The sequence below is a fragment of the Aquila chrysaetos genome, chromosome 10 (genome assembly GCF_900496995.4).
Source record: "Aquila chrysaetos chrysaetos chromosome 10, bAquChr1.4, whole genome shotgun sequence".
Lineage (NCBI taxonomy): Eukaryota > Metazoa > Chordata > Aves > Accipitriformes > Accipitridae > Aquila > Aquila chrysaetos.
The window spans coordinates 30,296,310-30,318,730 of record NC_044013.1 but is presented as its reverse complement, the minus strand read 5'-3'; the positions used below and the strand labels follow the sequence as shown (position 1 = coordinate 30,318,730).

Below are 22,421 nucleotides of genomic sequence, written 5' to 3'. Positions count from 1 at the left end.
TGTTGTATTCTGGTATATGGGATTTATTGCTGCCCCTCAGCGGAGCCCTGCACATGGAGCCCAGCAGCCACCAAGGCTGGTGCCTGGGTGGGGTGGTGGTCCAGAGCACCCACGAGTGCGGTGGGGCCAGGGCGTGTGTGCCAGCATGGGAGAGCTCGGGCACCTTGGAGCCTTACCGCCTCACTCCCGGGCTGGTTTACTTTCTTCACTGTCCAAATCCTCCTCTGCATGGAGTGCATCCCTGTCCTCCTCTTCCTCTTCCTCCTCCTCCTCCTCCTCCCGAGCCAGCAGCTTCTTGAAGACCTCGTACTCCTCTGGGGTGGAGCGGGCCAGGCTGGCCAGGAAGTCCTTCTCCGGGAGCTGGAGGATGTCCTTCAGTTTTGGGTTACTGGTTTGGGTCTGTCCCTTGTGTGGGGTCTGGTAGAGCCCCCGGCGCTCCAGGAAAATGTGCCTGTTCCTGAGCTCGGCAAAGGGCATTCGGAAAAGACGGGCCTTCACCATCTCCTTCTGCTGGACCCCCATCCTGAAGTACACGTACTGCGGGTGGGACAGGGTCTTTCAGGCACGGCGCCGGGGCGGGTGCCCGCCAGGCCGCAGGCGCTCCCCGTGGCCGGCCGCCCGGGCCCCTCACCTGGAAGTGGTGGTGGAGGCGGCGCGGCTCCTCCAGCAGCACGGCGGGGCACGTCCCCAGCATCTCCCTCAGCTGCTCCGCCGTGAAGAGGCACCGCTCCCGCAGCAGCCGCACCGCCGCCGCCATCCTCTTCCGGGGCACGGTGAAGAGCTGGGGGCAGCGCCTCACCGCCCTCTGCAGCTGACCTGCGGGCACCGGGGTGAGCGGGCCGGGAGGCGCCGGCGGGCCGGGCCGGGCCGGGCCGGGCCGGGCCGGCCCCTCCCCGCGCCGCCGTCCTACCTCCGTCGAGCCCCAGGCGTCGCAGCTCCCCGGCGCGCCCCTGCAGCCGCTCCGCCGGCAGCTCCAGCAGCGCCGGGCTGCGCTCCAGCAGGCCGAGGGCGGCCTCGGCGCTCAGCCCCAGCAGCAGTAGCTGCGCCGCCGCCGCCTCCCGGCGCCGCGGCCCCAGCCGGGGCCGCAGCCCCAGGAGCCGCCGGGCTTGCTCCTCGCTGAAGCCCATGGCCCGCAGCCCCGCCGCCTCCCCGCAGCCGCGGCGGGGGCATGGCCCGGGCGCGGCGGGGAGGCCGCGGGACACCGGGGCCCAGCCCGCCGCCGCCGCCCGCCCGCAGCCGCGCAGCAGCCGCCCCGCCATGGCCCGACGCGGGGAGGAGCCGCAGGGGCCCCGCCACCGCCCCCCACTCCCCCTCCGCCCCGCTCCTCCCCCGCCGCGGGGTCCCGGGCCCGGAGCGGGCCCGCTCCCCCTGCGGGCGGCGCTTGAGAGCAGGCCGGGAAGCCTGAGAGCGGCCGGGCTGGGCCCTGAAACGGTCTTACATTAACCCGCGTCTCAGTATTGTGAGTTGGTTAAAATTCTCTTTATTGAAGCCTGCTTTTCTTTCCAGTATTCTTTGACAAAAAAAAAAAGGGTGAGGGAGGGAAACCCTACGTCATGCACGTCTGTGTCTGCTTTTGAGGTGGCGGCGTGCGCACAAACTCCCATCAACACACAGAGGGCAGTCAACGTTTATTCGTTCACTTTTCAGAAAGAGTGAAACTACATATAAAAAGTAAAAACGGGCAATAAAAATACATTCTAACTTATGACCAATTTAAACAAGACATTGAAATCTTTGCCTCTCAGCTTTAAAACACATCCTGTATAAGAATAATTCTAAACACTTATTAGCGAGAAGCTTTTCTAGAAGAATCCTGCCCAGGCAGAGCAGCCCTGCCTACCACTCAGTGCTGACCACCACATCTTTCTACAAGAGAGAAGCAGCAGCAATCTTTCTGCAAGAGAGAAGCGCTTACAATTAATTCCTCTTGGTTCTTGAGCATGTCCCCAGTAGTAAGGGTGTTACTGTTCCACAGAGCGCTGTGGAGAGGGATGGCCGCAATGGCCCAGAGCTGAGCCCTGGCACTCCACAGCCGCTGCTTCTTCCCAGCAAGGATCTGCATGCTCACAGCCGGGAGCATTCAAGCACGGCTCACTCTCCATGCGTGGAGCGGGGAGCCTGTCTCTGTGTGCGTGCTCTCTGGAACTGTTTTGGAATCTGCTGCTTTCTAGGGAGAAAGACAAACAGCGAGGGGTGATCCATAGGTCCCGCTGGACATCGGGCATGCCTTCAAACCGAGCACATCTGGATATCAGCAGGTGACCTTCTGGTGAGAAGCATCTTGCTAACCACAGCTCAGTCTTCTCTTATAAGTCATTCCTGTGTGCCTGGCGGGCCACAGGTGGGGGAGAAAGCCTTCAGAGCAATGTCTCACCTGTCTCAGCAGAGATGTACACCTCTTCCCAGCTATAAGCACCCAGGTTCACAGGCTGCTTCAGCCAACAATCCTCTGCTAACATGGCTAGAGTTGTGCGCTGCTCTGGAACAGGGTGCAAAAGCCCAGCGATGAGATCCATGAGACCTGGGGAGAGACAGCAGTAAGAGGAATGGCTCAGGCTGTGTTTTAGGCATGCTGGGAATGCAAGACATGGTCCGTATTCAAAGAATGCAGATTTTAATTACAAGTCCTCCCTGTTAATCCCTTGTGCAGTACTGTTCTCCCACAGCCTTAGTCACATGTGCTCAGCTCTGGGAACGACCTGAGATTTCCAGGTTGGGAAAAGAGAGAGCAGAGTTGACACCGACAAGGACAGAAGTAGAAACAAATGCCACAGAGGCAACCCTGGCCCACCGTTTCCAAGCCCAGTCTTGTCCTGCAGTCATCCCCCATTTGATCTGTGATTAAAGGTGCACTCAGCGTTCAGGGAAAGCTTCCAGAATTTACCAGTCTATTGCGGCACCCTGAAGCCGTATAACCACAGTGCTCTCAAGGACCACAGAGGACTTGCTGATGAAGATTGCTTTAGCCTGACGTGCAATTAGTTTTCTATACCTCCAACAGAAAACAAGGCCAATGTATCTTTCCTGTGAAGTCAAGGCATACAATTCATTTGGAAATGATAAATTAACACATTATCGTCCATCCCAAAAGTGACATGGCATTGATTGGCAATAGTTAGTTCAAGTGAGATAAAACTTGCATTAGCGTTACATGGATGCTATTATTGATCTTAAAGTTATCTACTAGAGCGAACCTTCCCATCAGGCATTATTTGTTCTGGTTTTCTCAGGTATAAACCTCACTGAAGCTTCACAAGCTGATAGGCTGGGTCATCATAACAAATGGGAGGCCTGGAATTTGAAACTAATAACACATAGGGCAGATAGCTGTGTTCATCGCAGGCATGAAGAACTGCAGAACTTGCCCAAAAAGGATACCTCAGATAACTCTGCTTCAGTGAGCAGCTTTTAAAATTGCAGAGCACATTTGGAAGCATTTTTCAGTCTTCCCCTTTATTTCCGGGGAATAAATACCGTGCATACTTTCCCAAGAGATCTGCTCCTTTAGAAAAGCAAATAGGAAAAATTCACCTTTTGACACAGGCCGAGGAGGATTCAGGACAGCGGCCATAGCCTCCTCCAGCTCGCAGAAGGGATTCTCTCCCAGTACTAGGGTGTAAAGGGTGACACCAAGTGACCACATCTCCAGCTCAGGGCCATGGTACCTATGCAGACATAAACTTGCATAAACTCAGACTGCAAATACGTAATTGTGTGCTAAAGAAAGTAAAAAGAAAAAAGGTGGCTGATAGCCCTTATTTCCAATTTTTAACATAGGAAGCTTGTGAGAATTCTAATAAAGTTTTTGAGAAGTCTGTATTACACTTCTGCATGAAAGAAAAACAACCAAAGAACGGCTGACCAGTTTTGGTTGATGAGTATGTATAATATGCACCTAGACTTCCACACACGTAAGCTGGTGACAAGAGAACTTAGGCCTCCTCCTTCTCCACCATAAGCCAAAACTATCAAGTAAATATTTAACTGGAAGAGCAGACACTTCGGTGGAATCCCATTTGCCACCTCCCATCCCTTTCAAAACAGAATTTACTTGGAAATAAATATTAACTATCTAGACACCATCTGAGAAAAAGGGTCAGTTTCTTCACACAGGAACAGGCTGAATTCCCAGGGCAGTGCTGCTTCATCTTCCATCTAATTCCCAGCAGGGATTTCCTCTCCTCCTTGCATAGCATTTTCCCCCCTGCCCCATTAAGAGGAGCTGCCTGAAGGACCCACGAAAACAGCTGTGAAACGAGAGCAAGATAACATACTTGTACGTACAATTAATGTTTACACCCCTGTGATGGTAAGGCTTTCCTCCAGGAGTGTGTGTGAGACCACCAGCCTCCACATAAAGAGCACTCAGAGAAGGAGAGAATAGGGAAAAGACAGCTAAGATTTGGGCAGCACGTCCAAGATAGCAAGACAAGCTGCAAGGGAAGAACCCTTGAGTCCAGAGGAGCACAAAAATCAACGGGGAGATGAACAATGATCAAACTGCAAAAATTCATACAGGGAAGCAAGTAGGAAAGAAGGGAACAGACGAGATGAGAGTGGGAGAAGTACAAAACCCAGGCATGGGAAGGGGCAGATGTTACACAGCAATACTTGCTTATACCACCTCTCTAAAAGAGCAGTTTTTGGTAGAGACAGAAGAGGTATGAAGAGAAGGTATGAAGAGAAGGTTAGCAAGCTGATGTACATATTGTGAAAGATTAAGGAAATAGGACACATTCAAGTCACAACACAACTCATCCAGACTCTTCTACCAGGCTGGAAATTACAATCATAGGCTTGTTCTTGAATTCAGCTCTGCAGTAGGACAAACATTAGTACAAGGCTTTGCAAAACATCTGACCAGAATAAGAAAGCCTGTCGACAGACTTAGTCAGAAACAACTTTGTATGCATTGAAACCTTTACAAGTAATTTCTGTCACTGCAAGTGCCCTAAATCTCACTGCAGTTTTCCACAGTTAGATACTCTAGCAGAGCACCAATGGCAAAGCAGCTTGGCTTCTCTATTCCAGCCCTGCACATGCATTTTTTTGGTGTGATGGACACAAAAATTACTTTTCAGAGGGTGACATACGGTTTGCCAGACAGCACTTCCGGTGAGCAGTATTCAATTGTCCCACAGAAGGTATAAAACAGTTTGCCGGGTTCCAGGTAGGCAGCTGAACCAAAGTCCACTAATTTAATTGTGAAATCTTCAGCAATGACAATGTTTTCATCCTTGATATCTCTGTGAAGGATGTTTCTACAGTGGAGATACCCAACAGCTGATACAAGCTGAAAGAAGAGGAAAGAACTAGGTGTTACTACACAGAGGTGTCCTTCTGGACAATCTACGTAGCATCACAGAGTTCCAATAGCCACGTTTTGGCTTGTTTTGACACTATGTAAACAAGATACAGATCCTAATTTTGGTAGCTGGAAACGAACTTGGGCATGCCTGTCAGCTTTGCTGCAGTGGGTGTTACAATGCTCTTGGGAGAGAGACTTAAAAAAGCCTTTGCTTGCTTTCCTCTCACAAATGTGCAGGAAGATGGCATGCAGTAGTCACGATGCACTTGGTTTTTTGGTTAGAAGCATCAGAGCTTACTGTTACAATCCTGCAGGTTACTCTATTTTTATCCCAGCTTCATTTGGAGGGTCCTTTGATTTCTCCAGAAGGATATCACTGTGTGCCTCCAATACTGCAGGATGACAAAGCATTTAAGAGTGAAGTTTGGTATAAATAATATAGTCACTCCTAAATTCCATTCTTCTTGCTGCACGATTCATGCTATAGTGCCATAATTAAGAATAGCATCAGAATTATATCACCTTGGCGACAATCGTGATCCCTACCACAATACATTTAAGCAAGAAAAGCAGATGGCTGAGGGAGAAAAGTTTCTATTTATAACACAAAGCTCCCTCTGCAGAGAAATACTGTACAGGTCTGAAGTAACAAAGCACCCCTAAAAACTCCAGGTTGGTTTAGGAAAAGGGCTTATCCATCAGAAGTCTAAAGGGACCATAGACTGCAATTTGTGAACACACACTGCACAGCAGACACCGAGAAGGTGAATCACTTTGGCTACCACCTTTCATCAGCACCCCTGGCAAGGGGAGTGTGGACACAGCGGTGGGTTACCATGTGCAAAGTAATTCTTGCATACCTTAGAGCAAGGAATTTACTCCAAAACACGTGAGGGGGAATTACTTGAGGACTGCTGTTGCAGTTGACTCAATGAACAAAGGACAATTCAGCTCTCAGGCGAGCTCCTGACTCACAGTAAACTACCTTGAGTTATTTTGCATTATGCCACGTTAAAATCCAAGACAATTTCTTGATTTTAAATTCCTTAAAAAGAGGAGAGCCCTTTACCCCCATAACCAATCTAAATCAAGCATCTACATAAGTGAAAGCATGGCTTTTAGTGAGGCTTGGGGCAACTTCTGTGCGCTTTCCTCCTCCCACAGAGGAAATGTGACTGCTACAGGAATGGGCATCCAGGTGACAGGGGGTGTGTGCTGCTACAGTCACAGCCAAGAAGCAATGGCTCTACAGGAAACCCTCATATGAAGTAAGGTCCTGTAAAGGTTTCTTTGTTACAGGCTTCTAAGTAAACCTTGAAAAGGTTTCTGCAGGTAGCAGTTCAGTTAGCTAGAAATCAGCTCTACAGAATAATGAGGAAAAGTTCTGCAGGTATTGAGCAGGACTGATTCAGCATGCCTGCTGATTAGCCAGTAATTCTTTTGAGTGAAATAGGGTCCTGGTTCTTATATTAACCAAATCTCACCTGCATGTAGCAACTGTACATTCCCAGCTCTCACCTGTCTGAATATATAGCTTGCTAACGGCTCATCCAAGTTAGGCTGATTATCAATGAATGTAAAGAGATCCAGACCAGATCCATGCTTCTCCATCACCAGCTGGAAGAAGTGTTCATTTTCAAATACATCCAGCACCTATAAATAACACTTTTTTTAATAATGTGCTTCATCCTCAAACTGCCTTTTTTTTTTTTTTTTTTTTTAAACAAACACTGCTCTCCTCTTGGAGATTTAATCAAGGTATATTATAAACTTTGAAGTCTCATTTCACTGAGCACAAATATTTCCTGAAAAGACAGCATAATTAAAACTGAGAGCAGAATTAATATCAAGAGGAATTCTCTTTCTGGGGGAAAAAACCCAAAACAACAAAACCAACAACCCCAAAACAAAGAAGAGGAATCAAGATATGTATCCATATTATTTACTGAACTAGTATACGTTCAGATGTGACATCGCACTTCTAAGATATGAATTGTATCATCTTGAAATAATGTACAGGCTTTTTTTTCTGTTAAGAGTCACACCTTCAGATCTATGTTTACATCAATTGTTTGGGGTAAAAGTGTCGAAGCAAGCAAGTCTGCTGTAAAATACCCTCCAAAACACAGCAGGACAGGTGGGTTCCTTTCTTTCCTGCAAAGGCAGATTTAATACAGGACACTTCCTCACTCCTGAAGAGTAACACGAGACACCAAGTATTCAAAGTTCAAATCACATTCACTCTGAGTTCACTGTACCTTAATGATACTGGGGTGCTGCAGCTTCAACAGGATTGCAATTTCTTGAGTAACTCTCCCCAGATCAGGATCATCTACCCAGCAGTCCTCAAGCACCCTCTCCTTCCAGATGAACTTTACGACAACCTAGACAGACAACAGAATTCAGCATCACCTGCAAAAGTATGGCTTTAAGTGTTTGGTAAGTTAATTTCCAGGAAAAACATTAGTGAATCGTATTACTAGAAGGACAGAAGTAACCTTATGTGCATTGCTTATAGTATCTTAGAAGCTAAACGATGCACAGACATGGAATATATCTATTTTCTTTTTATTGATGCTCCGAATTGCAAAGGCTTTGACAGGCCAGCTCTCTTATCAACCCAGTTACAGCAGTGGTGACTTCTGGCATAGGGGTGCAGTGGAGGGAAATGAGCACTTGACATCCATGCAGAGAAACACGAGAGCTTGCCACTCAACACCCAAAATACTTCTGCTGATAAAGAGGAGGGTCCTATAACCTCAACATTTCTACTCCACATTCTTGAGTCGTGGCACGGTTGAAGTTTGTCATTCTCTTTAGTAACGGAAGACTAAAACCTGTAATTCTGTTAAGCTTAACGTATACTTCTTTCAACAGGTTAAATTAGCTACATGGTCAGACTTATTCTGTGCCTGTTGTCTTAGGTAACATTCGTATACTACACCAATGCAAACATTTTGCTGTCCTGTTTCCATGAGGTTAGTGATTTCAGATTTCTGTTTAAACAAAGGAAAACCCCGATCTACCAAATAGCAGCTTTTAATAGTGTAGTGTTGACAGAATACGAACACCCTAATCTTTCGGTTTATCCTAAATACTTATTGCAACGAGATCCAAAAGAAATATTTAACCTCCTGGTGATCTTTCTTGCCCTTGGCAGTGCAGACAAAGCCAAAAGATCCTTTGCCAATAAGATGGAGAGTGTTGTAATTTTTTGCATATTCTCCCTCACATGCCCTTAATCCTTCAAGCTCTTCAGCTCTTCGGGAATTCTCAAAAAGTGAGGTTGATCTGATGGACTAGGTACAGGTAAAAAAACATAGCAAGAAAAAAAATGAGCAAGCCATAGAATCATGTTTATACACACCTGCAAGAATAGCTAAAAGGAGTAAGTGATCTTTGGTTTTGATAGCAAGAACTGTATGTTGATGTAACCACCATACTAGAAAAGTTAAGTCAACAGTCAGCTCTCAGCAGCTACAAATACTGCTTAATTCAGAGAAAGGTAAAGAAAACAGAAACATATGCACCTTAAATGCTCACACAAAACTCTCTGTGCAAGTAGGAAAATGAATTCATTGTGGTCTATCCCAAATGATAACTTTATTTAATGAATAAAAAGTAGGTTACTTCCAATGTTGTAATTTTTCCAGGTAAGTGTATTCTAGATGGACAGAACTAAAAAGGTGCTGCTTTAAGCCCTGTCTATAAATTTGGCGCTTTCTATTTACCTCAGTAACCTAAAAAGAGTTAGTATATAAAAGATATTAAATTACCAGTGTTTACCAAACTTTCTGGCAATGCTGGCAAGCATTTCAGTTCTGTAGATTGGTCTCTTAGCAGACACAACGAGCAAACAAGTTCAAGGCATACCCTCCTAAATTTTAACACCCCAGTAAAATCCCTAGTAAAGAAACGTCACATGCCTTCCTACCAAGGCCTGCAACACTGCATGAGAAATTAAACACAACGGAAGTTTTTCTTGCTCTGAGGATAGGACTTAGGGTTGTTTGTCTCAGCAATCACTACATTTCTCTGCCAAAGATGGTGTCCAAAATGCATGACAACATCTTCATGTTATACATAACATCGAACATCTTTACATGTTATATAACATCTTTATGACATACTGAGAGGAAACACAACAAATCTCATGGGGGTGTTTGTTTGGAATAGTGAAATTTGGAGTTATACATGAAATGATCAGAACTGCTTGTGTTTCAACATACACATGCATGTACATGAAGATGATTTTCTAAAAGGTAAACAAGAGCCACCTTATTACTCAGCTCTCAAAGGTCTCATAAAAAATATTCCAAATAGCAAGTTTTGCCAATAGCCAAGCTTTTCACTCAAGTATCTACTTTATCTTCCAGCTCACTGATTAAAAGCGAGACGGGAAAGAAACTACATCTCTAATTTGCAGTACATTTCAATAAACAGCAGCTCCTTAGAATCTCCTGTAGTTTGGAACTGTCACCACTATATCTGTTACACATGTGATATCTAAATATGTATGTACTTCTCTGTTAAGGTCATCATAAAATCCAGCTACGTAAAGATCTAGGGAATGCATACATTTATTCAAGGGATCTAGAAGATCACCATTAGCTATTTCAATTGATCAAAGATACTATTGTCCTCTACAGCCTTGGTCAAAGTACTGTCAGTTTTACACCCCACTACTAACTAAAAAGCAGGCCTGAGCAGTCCTGTGTTCGGGTTTTATGGCATTGACATGTACCTACCATTCAGCTATGTGGTGTTAGCTTTCTGAACCCATCCCAAATGCAGCATCTCAGAAGGCAGCTAAAAACTGCAGTTTTCTTTTGTTGACACAAGTTAGTCAAGGGAAGTTTTCAGCCTAGTATTTCCTTTTTAAATAATGTTGTGTCATTGGTGCCAGTGTGATTGCATTCGTTTCCAAATTAATCTCACCACACTGGTGCAGACTTCTATTGTAGATGTACTTAAACCAGGCTAAGAACAAATTTTAAATGAGGTGCTTTCATTGTTCAGACTGGAAAGGTAACTACACTAAGCCAAACACACACTACTGGAAATGTTACAAAATAGCAATTTGAAACATTTCTTTTGACATAAAAATAGGGAAACATAGAAACAGCAATATCCACCCACCACCTCATGACATTATTTTAATTGGAAAACCTTTTTGACTTTAGCTTCAGCTTAACAGTCAAACAAGGAGAGAATTATACAATGGTAGGATTTCTTACTTCTCCAAGATTATTTGTGGAAAGATCAGCAATAGACTGGGCAGAGCTTGCTAGACTGGAGAGCAAAAGCTGTCTCTTTGCTACAGCTTCCTTCTGGCTCTGTAGAAGGTCTTTCACCACCCAGACACAGAAAAGTATGGCGTGGCCTTGTAGTTCTACACGTTTCACTTCAAAGAGTATACCTGTAGAAACAGGTGAGGAAGTTAAAATGGTAGAATGAAACTTTAGTGTTGAATGAGACCACAGACATTTTAGGACAGAATTCTGAGCTCTTAACAAAGTGAATTCCTCCATTATTCATTTGGGGAACACCTACTCAGTAAGGAATCATCAGAGGGGCTGACAAAAGCACAGCTATTCTAGAGATACTTGGCGGCTACCTCCGTAGTTCCCACCCCCCAGCAGAAACTTTTGTCAGTGTCCGATTGTGATTATTAATTTCACATCGTTATTCTAAATTACATAAAAATGAGGATTTTATACAACAAGCCACAGAATCCAGCTGAAGGAGTAAATGAAACATTCCATTATACAATTTAAATACAAGTTTTACATTGGACTTTATATATTCTGTTCAGTAGAAGTTATCAGGTTCAAATCTCTTAATTGTGTTTTAAGAATATTTCTGACCATTCAGTCTGGATTAATTTCTTTGTAGCTTTGTATTTTATACCACCTGCTTTTCCAATACCCTCTGAGTAGACTTAAATACCATTTTTTCTTCCTGGATGCTACAGCTTCTTCCTTCCTCTCCACTGTGAGCTTCTAAGCAGAACTGTCTGCCTTCTGCAAAAATGTGGGTGAAAAAGAGCACCCCAATAAAAGTTGTGGGAAGGGGAGAAATAGGTTTAACTTACTTAATTGTGAACCATCTCTGTGGCAGCAATTCCCAGTGTAGCTGCCTTCTAGAATCTCCAAGGTCAAAGGAGCTGCTGGATTCAGCCTTCCTTCTTGTTTCAGTGGGGTCGATGTTACTTTTATCTCCATATTTTGCTGCCCATGCAACTGACAGTCTTCTTCAGGACTACCTTTGCTTTTCAGTGGGTTTCTGTTGAAGTTGGCCCCCATAGTCTCTGCAAGAGTTTCAGGCTTCTCAAAAAGTGCTTTGGAGGATTCCTCAGAGTTTTCTACATGCCTTCGGGAGGCCAGCCACCCAGAACCATCTTCTATGGCAACACCATTCAACAGCTGCTTTTCTTGCCCAGTTGAAAAGGCACTGTTTTTCTGAGTTAGCATATTGCTTACAGCCAAGTCTGCTGCATTAACAGAGGACGCTCCTGCAAGAGCTGCAGTAATACCTAAACAATTGTCTGAGTTCTCCTTGACATCAATATTCAGACCCAGTACCTCAAGACCAGAGCAAACACAGTTCAGCTCAGTGTCGGATTCTTTAACATCTTCAGAGGACGTGGCAACTCCTGGTGCAGAAGCACTGCAACCCATTTTATTTCCTGAGCAAACATCATGGATAGTATTTCTTCCATTTGCAAAGAAGGATGAAGCGTCATTTAGCAGGCAGTTTTCAACAACAACATGCTCAAGGCTCGAATGTTTTGCATCACACATCAAGTTTGTTTTTGACAACTGCCCTGTAACCATGTGGCTTTGAAAGCCTTGTCGGTTGTCCAGTGTTTCCCCAGCCAATGGTTCATCTATTGTTGGTGTTCCAGGTGAGTTACAAGTAACATCAGAAGACAGCTTAATTGGGCCATAGGATGCAGTATCCAGATTGCTTTCTAGCCTAGAACAAACAGGCGACCAGGCAACATTTGCTGAAGCAGCCTGTTCCCAGGCATCAGTGGAGTGCTGATGCTTCAGCATTTCATACGGTAATCTACAGACCTGCTGACAATTTACTTCCTTGAGGTCTTGATGATGAACTTGTAGTTGGTTAAGCAAGATACTAGTCTCACTGGCATTTTGAGTCTCGGATGCACCAGATACTGCACTATCACTGCTTCTTACTGGAATCTTCATGTTCTGACCTAAATCCAACTGTTCTGAATCAGATGACATGGGAGAGAGACTTGCAGAGAGCATCTTTTGAGAATTATTTGATCCTGCCATTTCCACTGTTCTACACTGTTCCACTGCTCTGATTCTGTCAAGCCAGGTTTCAGGGTAAGGCTCTCTATGGTGGGCTGACAGTTCATTGGTAGCAATGCTGTCTTTGCTGCAAGGATTCAAAGTTATTAGTGATATGATGACAAAAGAATGAGAAAACTGTCATACTGTATACAATCCACTCTTCCATTACCATGGTCACTCTTTAAAACCTGCACCAATTGTTTTAAGTTTAAAAGAAAAAGGCAGAAACCTGTTGGCACAGGCATCCAAAATCCTAACAAATTCCATCTTGGCCAAAGAAGAGCAGGCACACTCGAATGGCACTCTTTCCCTACGGATTATGTCCTTCTCTAGCTTAATTTCTAAATATATATCATAGATCATTCTCCACAACAAAAAGCCAGTACACGTGGCAGGATACTTCCAGTCTTGAGAACAGAAGATCCCTTGTCTGTCCAACAGAAGATGGATGTCCCCATCCATCAATTTAACCATGGTTCACTGAAGTCCATAGCACAAGGTATTTTACAAACATTTCTATTACTAAAAATGCAGAGTAGAAAAACAATCCATGCAGCAGAGCACTTACAATCCAATTATGACATGAGAGGCATAAACCCAGGAGAGCACAAGGAAACAATGAGACTGTCAGTGTCTTTAAAAAGCAGCAAGAACTGTGCTGTAATAGTCTATATATTAAAAAGGGCAGTAAATATTTTCTGAGGGTTAGAATTGTTAATGTGGAAGGCTTAAAATTTGACTTAAGATAAACCATGTGCATCATATAGGTACTTGTGCAGAACTTCTAACCTCCTAACAGGAAAAAAACCTGAAAAGGTACAATAAAAATGGCTGGACTCAAGTAACACAGTACCCTGTTTTAATGGATGACCTGACAGTTACACCGAGCACTGGAAGGAATAACATTTAGAATTCATTCCAGGTAAGCTGGCTTCAGTGCAACACCAGCTGGTGGTGGATACCATGGAAGGACATAAACATCCACTGTTTCTGATCTAGCAAAGATAGAACCTAATTACCTTCCCTAGCTTGGGTGAAGCATTTGGTCCCCATTAGAGATGGAACTCCTATAACTTTACAACTGTAGATTGTACAGATCTAAACAAAAATCTAAGGTAGGCAAAACTCAACCTGTCTTGCAAATAGTGCTCAGATTCTAAAGAGAGCGAAGTGTGGAAGGCTCTTATTACACCTTCCCACAGACATCATAGAGGTGAAAAAACAGTTTTTGCTGGTGATTGCCACCACGGCTCTTAATTTTTCGAAGTGAATATGCAGTCCATGAAATGCCTACCTATTAGAGGGTGTGGATGCCACTGCAGGAGGCGAGAGAGTAGAAAATAAACCAGTTCCATTCTTTTGTTTAGTTTCATCATGTATTAATTTGTCGTCTTTGTGTCTTTGTTGCAATTTCTGCTCTTCATCTCTTGACAGAAGGCTTGCTAAAGATGCAGCCAAGAAGATGCTGTCTGTACCAAACAAGAAACAAAACCATACCAACTTAGCCTTTTTTGTTTAGGCTTCAGAGACTACAGCGATTAAAAACAATCTTGGAACTGCCTTGGTCTGTCTCGTCCCAAAGGAATTGAGTATAAAAGACTTGATTAAGGCAAAGTGGTCCAAATGTGAGCACTCCACTCTACTTTGGCCTGAGAAGTCATCACATGCAGGAATCTAAATGTTTCAGGGCTGCTAAAATTTGTCTTCCTATCAAAGCTCTTGGACAAGTATTAGCCTTCTGGGTTAGCTACTTGGATTGAAGTTCAGAGACCTAAAAAAAGGCCAATGACCATACAAAATTTGGAAATAAAGTGATCATACAACTAGCAGCAGCAAAAAAAACCCAAACCAACGAAAACACACATACACTCTCCATTCCAAACACTTGAAATGAAAAGGTTTAGACTGCATTTATATAACTCACTGAAATTGCAAGACAAAAAGTATACAGTCTAAATATGTTTAAGAGAAAGAAGAAGACAAGAACTTCCTTCCTTCCCCAGTGACAACAGATCAAAAGAGAAAAACACAAGTTTGTAAGATGAAGCAAACTAAGTATTGTTAATGAGTGAACAAATCTAGATTTGAATCTAGAAACATCCTTCCATTTAGTAAAGGCTGAATGCCAACAATGCTTCCTCACTGAAGAACTGAATTACTCCTAGATTAGAGGCATCACTTCACCAAAGAATTACCTAAGAAATTGCATACTGTCTACTAACTCTTCTTTGTTCCAGTAGTGTGCATTGGTTTCAATGCAGATTTGCATTTCTAAGCAAAGAAAAGAGAAAAAGAAAACAGGGGGAAAAAAGAAATGAAAGAGACAAAACCAGCACAAAAGATCTTTTGCAATACAGATGAAAGTATGCACTTGCTTCTGTTCTCTGTTTTGGGCAGAGTTAGCAGGAAAGAGATTTGGAGACATGAGGCTTCCTTGCTTCTGTTTATTCCTGTTGTGTTCAGAGAAATACAATTTTGACACATTCTTTGTAAATGCAGCGAAGTGCATCAGAGGAATATGTGATGACTCCTAACTGAAACACCACAGCAACGTAACATTGAATATTAGCCAGCAACATGAGCCAATTCAGAAGAATATTAGAATTCTTCCTTAAAATATTAGTCCTAAGTATCTACAGTTCCGCTGCAGTACTGTCACAAAAGCTGTATTTTACACGTCTTAAAATACTCAGAGATAGCCTAACAGGGGAGGGAGGGAAAGGTACAATGCATTCTCTATTAACAGTGTAATTTCCAACTTGGATATTCAGTTTCATCTTCTTAGCAACAAAGAGAGAAGCACAACCTTAGGTGAACAATTCTGTTTGCCTTAGGTTATAGTGGAAATCCAATTTAAAAACTGCACGGGGGTATGCTGCTTTTACAAAGCATGTTCCCATGTTCATAGGCAAATCTCTCGTCTCTATTCATTTTACCTTTGTTCCAGCAGCCAGAGCCAGTTGTATGGCAGGCAGTAACATCTTCAAAGATGCACTCACCCTCTGTCCCCATGGAGTCGTCAAGAGGAGGTAATGGCAAAGAACAGTCACTGCTTCTCTCCATGTTGTTATAGAAACCAGGGATCAGGAATGTAATGTTCTAAAACACGGAATGAAACATTACAAAGCTAAGCTGACTCTCACAGGTTGGGGGCAAATGCTAACAATCCATGTTTATGGACCTGATTCTGATGAACAGCCAGGCAAAAGTGATCCACCTGACTGATGGAGAACATGTACTTGAAATCCATACTAGCTCCTCAGCACTGCAAGACTTAGCAGTTACAGCAAGGGAATTTGCATATCATCCGACAACTCACTCGCCGACACATGAAACACAGAGGTTTTGTGACAGACAGAAACGAGTGTAAAAGACAACTTTACAATTCCAATGGATATGCTGCCAGACATAGCAGTCTTTTGGGAGGGATTAAAACTCCTACCTTACCTTTCCCAACAGTTCTTTCTTCTCATAGCCGAAGAGCATTAAAGCAAAACTATCCTTGATGCCACAGATGGTTCCATCTGACTCGACAGTAACAAGACCACTGATGGTGGAGAAAACCACGACTGTAGCAGAGTAATGATAGCCTGTGAAAGAGCCTTCTTTTTCTGTCTGTGGAACACCATCTTTCTGCACTGCCGCTTGGTCCTCCTCCAGAAGGCTTACTTGCAGCTTTAAACTGAGAGGAAATGCATTACCCTCTCTGGATCGGCCTACAGCTCGCTGGATCCTGAGGTTCTAAATTAAAGCAAAAAAAACCCAAACCCCAAACAAACAGAAAATCTCTAACTAACCAAATGTTTTGGTTTTATTCAGTACTGATATAAAATTACACAGGAACATTCTCAGGAAAAAGGAGCAGGAAAAGAAAAATGAACCAATCCTGTGAATATAAAAAAAACCAAGTCTGGTTTTCTAAGGATCTGGAATCCAGTGTTGAACTCCTGTATGAATATCCTGATGATGAAGACCAGGAAAGTCCATGCTGCAGCTTTTCAGCAAATGAGGCATTAATAAGGCCTCTTTTAACTATCTAGCTGCCTAGATAGTTGAATGCCATGCAAATGCCAACTATCTTGGCATTTGCAAGATCTGGGTATTCTTTAGACTTTCACTCCTCAGAAAGACATGACTGAAATGGGCTAAAGAATTCAAAGGAATTTTAGGGAGCTGAGAGAGACAGCATGGTTTCTTAAAAAGCCAGGATTGGAGAAAAGTGTCTTTCACCAGGACAGATTCCACAGTGAGAGGTCAGGGCTTGGTCTCATTCCTAGTTAGGAAATATTCAGACAGCAGCTCCATAAATAAACAGCATACCCTTTTTCAGGGGACTTACGCTTCTCTCTGAAAAGGCTTTCTTCTGTTACATAAGGAGGGAAAAGAGTGTGCCCCTGTGTTCCAAATGGGAAGGGTATGGAAGCACATGGTTGGTGCTGATACTATACCTTTGGGATTTTTTTGCCTAGAGGAGGGATCTGCACAGAAGGAATCAGGTCCTTTATGTGGAGCCCAACTACTTCTTCCAATGTTGGGTAGCCATGGAGATGGGCAAAAAGGAGGTCACATGATGTAATCTCTCCCTTGGGAAGAAAATTTACGGGACTATTTTAATTTTAGCATTTTAGCCACAGTCCACTCAATCCTTTAACAACAGTTTCTGCAAATATCTAAGCAAATGGCAGGAAGTTTCATTCTGCAGTCTCTTCATGGATACAACTACCTCAGTAAAAGCAGACATAGCATAATACAACACTTCTCCGACATTATCATGCAGATATCCTGCCCTTTGCTGCAGGGGAGAAGCAGGGGAGTCCAATGCTCCTCACAAAACTTTTCCTCAGCAAGCTGATCCCTTCACAAGGGCACCCCTGCCATAAATAAGCAACCCCCTGCCAAACTGTCACTGTTCAAGTCTAAGATGTCCATGGCCAACAGACAGTGTATTTTAATGTGACTTGTTGAATACGTCAAGGCGAGATGCATGGGAGAAATATGCACAGGTCCTGCACATGCAATACTGGTTTCAGGCAGTGCTATGCACACACTTCCTGTTCACAAACAGTAATGTCCCTGCTGGCTTTTAGACATGTTTCATTCACACATTAACTCTCACAAACTGCCATCTGATTTGATCATTAGGAAAACACTCACTTCAACCCTGAAGGAAACAGAAGCTGAAAGTCTTTCCACTGGTTCCAGCACAACCACACAACACTGGCTGTCCTTGCTTCTTATTCGCCTCAGCCAGACTGAGACAGGGATCTTCTCTTTGAAACGGCCTATAATATCCACCTTTCCATAGGATTCAGAGATGTAGTCACAATTTACTAAGACTGTGGTTACTTAGCAAGAATTTCAAACAAGAATAAGATATTGAGCCAGGATATCTCCCCATCATTGGTAGAAAAACATTATTTCTTGACTACTTACTAGTTTTTTACTGGAAGAAACACAGTTTTAATATAGAGATGAAAAGGTGACAGCTCACAAAAGCAGCAAAAGAAAATAATTTTGAGACATTTCTCATGCAGTTCTTTAATAAACAACCCCACTATAGGCAAAATATCAATTCCATTCTTTTGCACCAACTAGGTGTTTGGCACAGACATTTCACAGTGTTTGACCAACCTGTAACTTTATAATATGCACAATGCAATTTAAGATAATTTTAAAAATATTTTAAAAGACCAGACAATCTGGAACTTTTCCATAACAGGTTTTTCCATGTTAAACAACTATATTGATTTTATTTTATTTTTTTTAACTCTAATGTCCTTTAAGTTCTGATTTGGTCAAGTCATCATGACTATACATGTTAGCAGCTGCAAGGCTCTCACAGGTGCCTCCCAAAACATCTCTTGGCCTCTGAATTCCCACATCTGCAAACTTTTAAACCGAATGGTCCTACAAACGACATAATTGCCAAATGCCCACAAAGTTAAATATATCAGGAAATTATATCGCAAATGTCAAAAATACCCCCAAAACCCCAAACGAAAGCCTACAAAAACACTGTATATGGTGGGGAATATTTCCTTGAACATGTCACGTACCACAGTTCCTGAAACCACCAATGAACATTCATCAGTTTCTATGTACTCCTCACCCACAGCTTCCCATACTTCTTGACTGGATTTGGATATCAAGCAGGACAGCTTTTGACCAATGACTTCCTGACTACTGCACCCAAGCAGCTTGCAGGCTTTGTCATTAGCCACTAGGATCTAGAAAAGCAGAAAAAACCCACCAAAACAAAACAAAGAATAAAAGCAGTAAGTTTTGTTAATAGATCATCATCTCCTCATGTTGTTGCTTTAGTGTCTTATAATATCCCTTCCTCTTGGTGGAAATGGAGGGGTTCTTTAAAAATCTGAATTCTTCAAAAACAGTTCACTAAAGCTTCTTATTCTAGGACATCCCTTGGCCACACATTTTCTTGGTTAAGAAGGTTTGAGACATTGCTTTCCTTTTAAGTTTCCTGTTTTCTTTTAACTGCCTACCAGCTCCAGCTTCTTGTGTCATTTAAATAATTACATCCATGGAGGCAAAACTGCAAAGTTGTATTTGCAAGCAAAGCCTAGGCAGACCACAAAATTTTATCTACACCTGAAAGCATGAGGTAATCACACCAGTCATTGACATACTTAAGCCTGTGACTAAGTCAGGATTAAATGCCTTTAAGATGGGTAAGCTCAAACTGTCAGGTCAAGCTAAAAATGGCACAGCTCTTTAAAGTTTTCAGTACTCAATTTTATATTAATGTTTACTCTCAGGACAGAAACAGAGAAATTCTCTCCCTCCCAATGCAAAAGGCATATTTACTGGGGCAGATAAAGAGGCCTCGTGCTACCACAAACCCATCCCAGGGTTGGCACTTAACAGACAGAAGGCTTGAAGAACATTCTGCTTTTCCTTTCTTCCCTTGTGCCACTTCACAGCTGAAAAAAGACTCAAGACATGCATGCTTCTGATATGGTCTTGCATATTTTGCTAACTACAACCTGCAATGGAAATAAATGCAGTCAGTCTTTAGAAGACTACTGAGCTTGAACAGACTATAAAATGCCTTCATGATGCTCTGATTGCTTGCAGATACACGTAACAAAAACAGGCATTTTAGCCTGTCTGATGTCATACAACCTCTATCAGTTACAGCCTGCTTAGTTTAGCAGTTACTACTGCAAATACCTCTGTTGTGTTGACATCCACGGTGAAGATGGCTTTGTTTGGATTGCGTGCAGCAGTTGGGAGGTGCTGGCTGGATTCCTCCACGGCGAGGGCATGCAAGAAGGAGCAAGAAGCAGAACTTCCAATGGAAGTGGAGAGAGAGGCAGAAGCCCATTGAGCCCATGAGTTACCAGTTTTGCTAGTACAAATGTTATGAGCTGCCAGTGAAGACAAACAGTAAGAGCTCCATTTCTCCCCTGTGAGAAGATAAAGATCAGCTACGTAGCTATAACAGTCTACTACAGGAGTATTAGAGGAATGAATAAAAAAATTAGTTATCAGCTGAAGCAACTGTCAAATAATCCCAAAACATATGCTTCTAGATTTTTAAAGAAATTACAATAAAATAAAAATCAATGAAACTAAAGAAAACAGAAACAATTCTAACAAACATATCTTTTTGAATCACAGCCACTGGAACAATTAAACTCAGTCCGTAGGCTAGAAAAAAATTGCCAATATCCATAAGATTCAACCAGACTAGTTAACTTTTATTTTTCACTTAACACGAGTTTAAAAGGTTTTGAAATCCCTCAAGTTAAAATTTAAACTGTTATTAAATATAATTACAGTAAGTATTCAAGCCCTTATTAAATACTGCATTAGTCAGAAACCAGTTAATTAACTCTTTGCAAGACGTGACACTGAAATACCTGTGCCCACACCAATGTTTTATGTTACACAATGCCAAGTGATTGTACTAAAATTTTCAAAGGTTCTGCCTGTAAAAAACATTTCCCTTGGAAATGGCAACAGCAGAAAAAAGCCATCACTCCACTCCCAAAACAGTAAGCAGCTTTGAAGCTTCAGTAGTACTGGAAAAAGCATTATGAACAACTTATCACAAGGACATCTCTGCATTTATGCACCACATACAGTATGAATAGGCTCACCATGTTAAAAAAAAGGAAGGCCTGGATCTAGATGCATTGTAAACTGCAAAGTTCTTCCCCTCCTAACAGAATCCAGTATAACAACATCTTTCTCCTCATTGGGAAATTTTTCGTGTTTTAGATACGAATACAAGATGGCAGGGTAGTCCAATGGCAGCCAATAAAAGTTGCCCAGGAACAAGTGCAAGTGCAGAGCACCAATCCAGCAATACATCCCCTGTAAATTCTCCCAGCCTGCAGTAATCTGTGGCTTCGATGCTTATTGAACAAGTGCTTTCTGGCAGCTACTTATTGCTATTCCCTCTAGGTTTGGGGGAGGGGAGGAGAAAGATCTGAAACACATCACCTTCACTGCTGACACTCAATCTCAAAATACTGTGCTCACCAGAAAGAGATGCTCTAAGCCGGCAGAGTTCAGAGAGCTGACTTTTCCTGCTTTTTCTGTCCCAGGGGTATGATCTACTTAGCTTATCAGAGTCATTCAAGAGAGTAAGGACTAAGCCTATTGGTGAAGGCAGAAGGCCCCTTTCAGAGGAGCTATAAGCCTGGGCTGCCATGGTCACGCTCTGGTTGCCACGCCACACCTAGGGAGCCACGCTCTGTAACAGAAACATAAGAAATTCAGTCAGCCTTACAGTCAGGCACTGAGTCCCAGCTTGGGACACTGACGGGTAACGATGCCTTCTAACCCAAAGCACAGCCCTGAAAGTTATGGCAAGACTGCTGCTCGTTCTTGCATGTCCGATTAACTTTTGGTCTGTGTTGCTAGTGCAAAGGTGACTCTATTGACTATTATCCTGCACAGGTGGCATAGGATACCTGTGATCAACAGGACACGTCCACCATATTTCTGTCAGAGCTACCAAGCACCCAGCATGAACCCTCTCCCCATTCCTGCTCGTCTTAAAAGCAAAAGTTTTGGTAATTTGGGAAGTAATTCCCAGTTTTGAGTCAGCAAACGTAGCACAGCCTCCTCCTCTCCCACCCAGGGTGCCGCCCGCATCATCCACCCTCCCGGGGCTGTAGCCCTAGCTCACCGGCAGTGAAGGCCCGGTCCCGGTCCCAGCCCCACCAGGACGGCCACCGCCACGGCGACGGCCACCACTCCTCAGGCCGGTCACCACACAGCCAGCGGGCGCGAGGAAATAGGGGGCGGGACTAGGCAGCCGTATCGCCCAATAAGCGAAGGCAGTGGGAGAGCGGCACGGAGGAGAGCCAATGGGGCGCCGGCGCGGGAGGAGGCAAAACTGATCCGGAGTTGGGGAATCTGCGGCTCCCTCCGGCCTCTCTTCCCCCCACAACCCCGCCGCCACACGCGATGTCCTGCTTCGAGCCGCCCACCCCAGGCAGCCCCGGCCGACCTGCCCCGGGCTCCCCTCTCCGGGGGTGGAAGGCTGCAGGTGGAAGGCCCCTCCGCAGGATGACAGCCATCCTCCGAAGAATGTGTAGGCGCAACGACGAGGCCGAAAGCAGCTCGTAACGCCTCAGGCCCAAGGCGCTGGTAGGGAGGGAGCAGGTCCCCAGCTGCTGCAGCAGCGCCTGGCGCTACAACCGCTTCCCGCCCTGCCCGCCGAGAACTACAACCCCCAGAAGGACGCGGGCCAGGGCGCATGCGCGCGGCTGGCCGAGGCGCTGCCCCGCCCCCTGGGGCACCACCTGCAGGTG

The 22,421-nt window shown here is 44.1% G+C and overlaps 2 protein-coding genes across 11 annotated transcripts; both read right to left on the bottom strand.

The window, feature by feature from the left end:
* Nucleotides 1–2: 2 nt before the first annotated feature.
* On the bottom strand, nucleotides 3–1,274 carry MTERF4 (mitochondrial transcription termination factor 4). Its single transcript, XM_030026977.2, has 3 exons — nucleotides 911–1,274; nucleotides 632–816; nucleotides 3–537 (listed from the first exon to the last, which is right to left on the bottom strand). The coding sequence occupies exons 1-3, from the start codon at nucleotides 1,257–1,259 to the stop codon at nucleotides 181–183; spliced, it is 891 nt and encodes a 296-aa protein (XP_029882837.1). The 5' UTR covers nucleotides 1,260–1,274; the 3' UTR covers nucleotides 3–180.
* A 339-nt stretch (nucleotides 1,275–1,613) lies between these two features.
* On the bottom strand, nucleotides 1,614–22,336 carry PASK (PAS domain containing serine/threonine kinase). Of its 10 annotated transcripts, none has more exons than XM_041126466.1 (18): nucleotides 22,098–22,336; nucleotides 21,142–21,355; nucleotides 19,825–20,060; nucleotides 18,690–18,860; nucleotides 17,788–17,928; nucleotides 17,082–17,216; nucleotides 16,081–16,374; nucleotides 15,570–15,732; nucleotides 13,928–14,102; nucleotides 11,403–12,718; nucleotides 10,546–10,727; nucleotides 8,440–8,607; nucleotides 7,567–7,692; nucleotides 6,827–6,961; nucleotides 5,094–5,293; nucleotides 3,532–3,665; nucleotides 2,375–2,521; nucleotides 1,614–2,167 (listed from the first exon to the last, which is right to left on the bottom strand). In XM_041126466.1, the coding sequence occupies exons 2-18, from the start codon at nucleotides 21,311–21,313 to the stop codon at nucleotides 1,962–1,964; spliced, it is 4,101 nt and encodes a 1,366-aa protein (XP_040982400.1). In that variant the 5' UTR covers nucleotides 21,314–21,355; nucleotides 22,098–22,336; the 3' UTR covers nucleotides 1,614–1,961. The 10 variants fall into 10 exon arrangements, 9 of the variants coding, with proteins under 9 accessions (XP_040982400.1, XP_029882828.1, XP_029882829.1 ...); XM_030026968.2 differs by having other exon boundaries at nucleotides 22,118–22,336; XM_030026969.2 differs by lacking the exon at nucleotides 22,098–22,336 and adding an exon at nucleotides 21,794–22,072 and having other exon boundaries at nucleotides 6,827–6,925.
* Nucleotides 22,337–22,421: the final 85 nt, after the last annotated feature.